At 35.1% G+C, this 2,926-nt stretch overlaps 1 protein-coding gene across 1 annotated transcript in view; it reads left to right on the top strand.

Annotated features, from left to right (window-relative positions):
* Nucleotides 1-1,570: 1,570 nt before the first annotated feature.
* Nucleotides 1,571-2,926, top strand: part of LOC107659740 (galectin-5-like) — a 2,929-nt gene continuing 1,573 nt past the window's right edge. The window contains exons 1-4 of the mRNA XM_016448771.1: nucleotides 1,571-1,624; nucleotides 1,844-1,873; nucleotides 2,282-2,370; nucleotides 2,561-2,717. Of these exons, the coding sequence (XP_016304257.1) occupies nucleotides 1,571-1,624; nucleotides 1,844-1,873; nucleotides 2,282-2,370; nucleotides 2,561-2,717 (330 nt within the window). The remainder of the gene's footprint in view (nucleotides 1,625-1,843; nucleotides 1,874-2,281; nucleotides 2,371-2,560; nucleotides 2,718-2,926) is intronic.

Genomic DNA, 2,926 nt, shown 5'->3' with positions numbered 1-2,926 from the left:
ATGAGCTGTGGCGAAGTTTGCCGAGGATTATCGAGGACTCACCGAGGACTCAACAAGAACCGCATGAGCTGTGGCGAAGTTTGGTTCAAAGTTCAAAACCGAGGATTACCGAAGATTCTGATGATTGAGTTGACGCTACTGTGCAAGCCTCAGGCACATACTGGAAATATGCTTATTATGACTGTTATGCAAGTTGGAAACATGTAAAGTCTAATAGAAAAAAATGAGTCCAAAATACTCAAAAAGCTGATGCAAATACAGTAGTCTACATTTGAAGTGGATCAAAACCTTTCATCAAAGTTGTCCTAAAACAAAAACAATACCCGTTCTTGACTTAGGACAACTTTGATTAACATTTTTGATCCACTTCCAATGTTGACTAATATAGTTGCTTCAATTTTATTGAGTAAAACAGGCACATTATTCTTTTTTATGGTGTAGTGTGTTGAATTTACGCAAATTTTTTAGTGTACGTTACAGCTGTTATTCTCCTCCTCTCTATTCTGTCTTCTCCAGATTCCACGTGAACCTCCAACATGGGTCTGATGTTGTTGCTCTGCAAGTTAACCCTCGCTATCAGATGCTCTGGGTTGGCCCTGCGTACGTTGTGCACAACACCCGTCAAAATGGGACATGGGGCTGGGAGGAACGCAAGTATGAAACTCCCTTCCCGAGAGGCCAGATGTTTTCTTTGCAGATCCTCGTCACCAAGGAGTCTTACAAGGTGACTTCAACTAGGCTTTTCTGTCTGTAAATAGTACATTTTTCCTTTTTTTTTCAGGTATGAAAAAATATATATTTCCATCAACTGCCACAAAAAGGCCTTTTTTATTGTAGCAGAATAAAAACTTTTTTTTTTTTTGGCTGTTCTTAGATACTTGCCAACGGGAAACCCTTCTCAGAGTACAAGCACCGTTTTCCATTCTCAAATGTGGATCGCATATGCGTGGTTGGAATGGTGGAACTGAGTTTTGTTACCTTCCACTATTTTGCGGTGAGAAATAAAAATGTAAAAAAGCATCAAAAATTACAAATACTTTCTCATCAAATGTGTTAAATTAAAATGCAAAAATATGATGTGAGAAATGTAATTTGTAATTTGGAAATACAAAACTACATACAAAATGCTATATTATCTGTAGCATGCTGTGTGGGTGTCTGAGAAAGTAAAGTGTGTGTGAATCGATGGAGGAACTCAGCATTCATACTTCACAGAAACTAATAAAAATACGCATGATCTAAATTAAGAACATTTAATATGCACTGCTGCTGGTTTTCCTAATTCTCCTCTCAGTATTCAGTGATAGCCTCAAATGTGAGATATTTTCACAGGCTATTTCAAGCAGATATCATTGTTCATTTCTACAGCAACCATTTGCACATCCATGTTGAACACACTTCTAATGTAAAAGTACAGATCAGAGGCAGCACAATAAACTTGCCACATACAATTTAAACAACTTTACATTATTTAGGGCTATTGTATTGGTTGGGATTTTAATAAAGGAAAAGTTTTATTCAAAATATTTCCCCCTTTAAACCAGTATAAAATGCCATACCAGTGTCTCTCATGCTGAGTTCAACTGGCATTACTGTACACTGTGCCAAGGCTAATAGGAAGGAGGTAGATACGTTATCTAACATTAGCTGACAGTACATTTTACTACAGGTCATTGTTTACCTTAAAGTGATAGTTCACCCCAAAATGAAAATGTTGTAATTATTTAATTATTTACAGTATATAATGGCACACATAATTGTATTTATTTTATTTAAATTCACTTTCATCAGCTGAATTCTACTAAATTGGTCCCTGTCCTAAATATATACATTTAATTTACAGCCCAATCATGCTGCACTTCCAGGATGCTTTGTAAGTTATTTTAAATATTTTGCAGACAAACAATCTCCATACATCTCTAATGAGACATCATGATGATCTAGATGTATTTATAGTGTTTAGATGTGAATGTGTGGAATCTCTGTAGCAATTCCATCACCTGTTGGTTGTTAATTTTCTTACCTGGGTCACACTTTCTGATGATTCAAGATAAAGATATTTTGGAGAAATTGTTTCTTTTAGCCAGTTTTATAAAGAGCTCTACATGATGTTGAATATTATCATAAAACAAGTGTCAATTCAAAATCAGATTTTAAATGGTCAGTAGGTAAATATTGATTGAATAAAATATATGACATTTTTCAAAGCACATAGAAATATATATTTTTTAAAGTTTGACAAAGGATTAACTTGTTAATTACTACTTTGATCCACAATCAGACGGTCCCATACAAAACCATCATTCATGGTGGAGTACAGCCTGGAAAAGGCATCATCATCCAAGGAGTCATCAGCCCACAAGCAAAAAGGTTTGACAATGTCACTTTAGTTGTAAAATGTCTTTTAGTTTTTTTCTTTGAATAGTCTCTAATTCCAGGCCTATTAGAATGTCACATCATCCTGATCAATAAAACTGAGATTGTCTTTATATATACTGTGTGTATATATATATATATATATATGTATATGTAATTTCCTCTCATTTTCTTTCTCCAACAGAGTGCTGTTTAGTCTACGGCACAGAACTGGAATTGCATTTGACTACAGTCTTTGTTTTGATGAGAATGTGGCCGTGTGCAACAGCTATAAGGATGGGAAATGGGGAAATGAGGAGCAATCTGGACTCAAGCTGTTTGAGAGAGGGCACGCTTTTCAGGTATGTCTTTATGATTCCCATACATACTCTTTCTGTTAAGATGGACAATGTGTTTGACTGTATCATAGAGTTTGGGGGTTAATCTATATTTTAAGTTTACATTGTTTTACTTCACAATATTGTATTGATATTCTTGCACCACACATATATGATATTATTTAATTTATTATTATGTATTAATTTTATGGTTAGGGGGGGGGGGGGGGGGG

Source organism: Sinocyclocheilus anshuiensis, unplaced genomic scaffold (genome assembly GCF_001515605.1).
Source record: "Sinocyclocheilus anshuiensis isolate Anshui unplaced genomic scaffold, SAMN03320099.WGS_v1.1 scaffold968, whole genome shotgun sequence".
Classification (NCBI taxonomy): Eukaryota; Metazoa; Chordata; class Actinopteri; order Cypriniformes; family Cyprinidae; genus Sinocyclocheilus; species Sinocyclocheilus anshuiensis.
The sequence above is the reverse complement of the archived record's forward strand: the minus strand, read 5'-3'. Positions and strand labels throughout refer to the sequence as shown.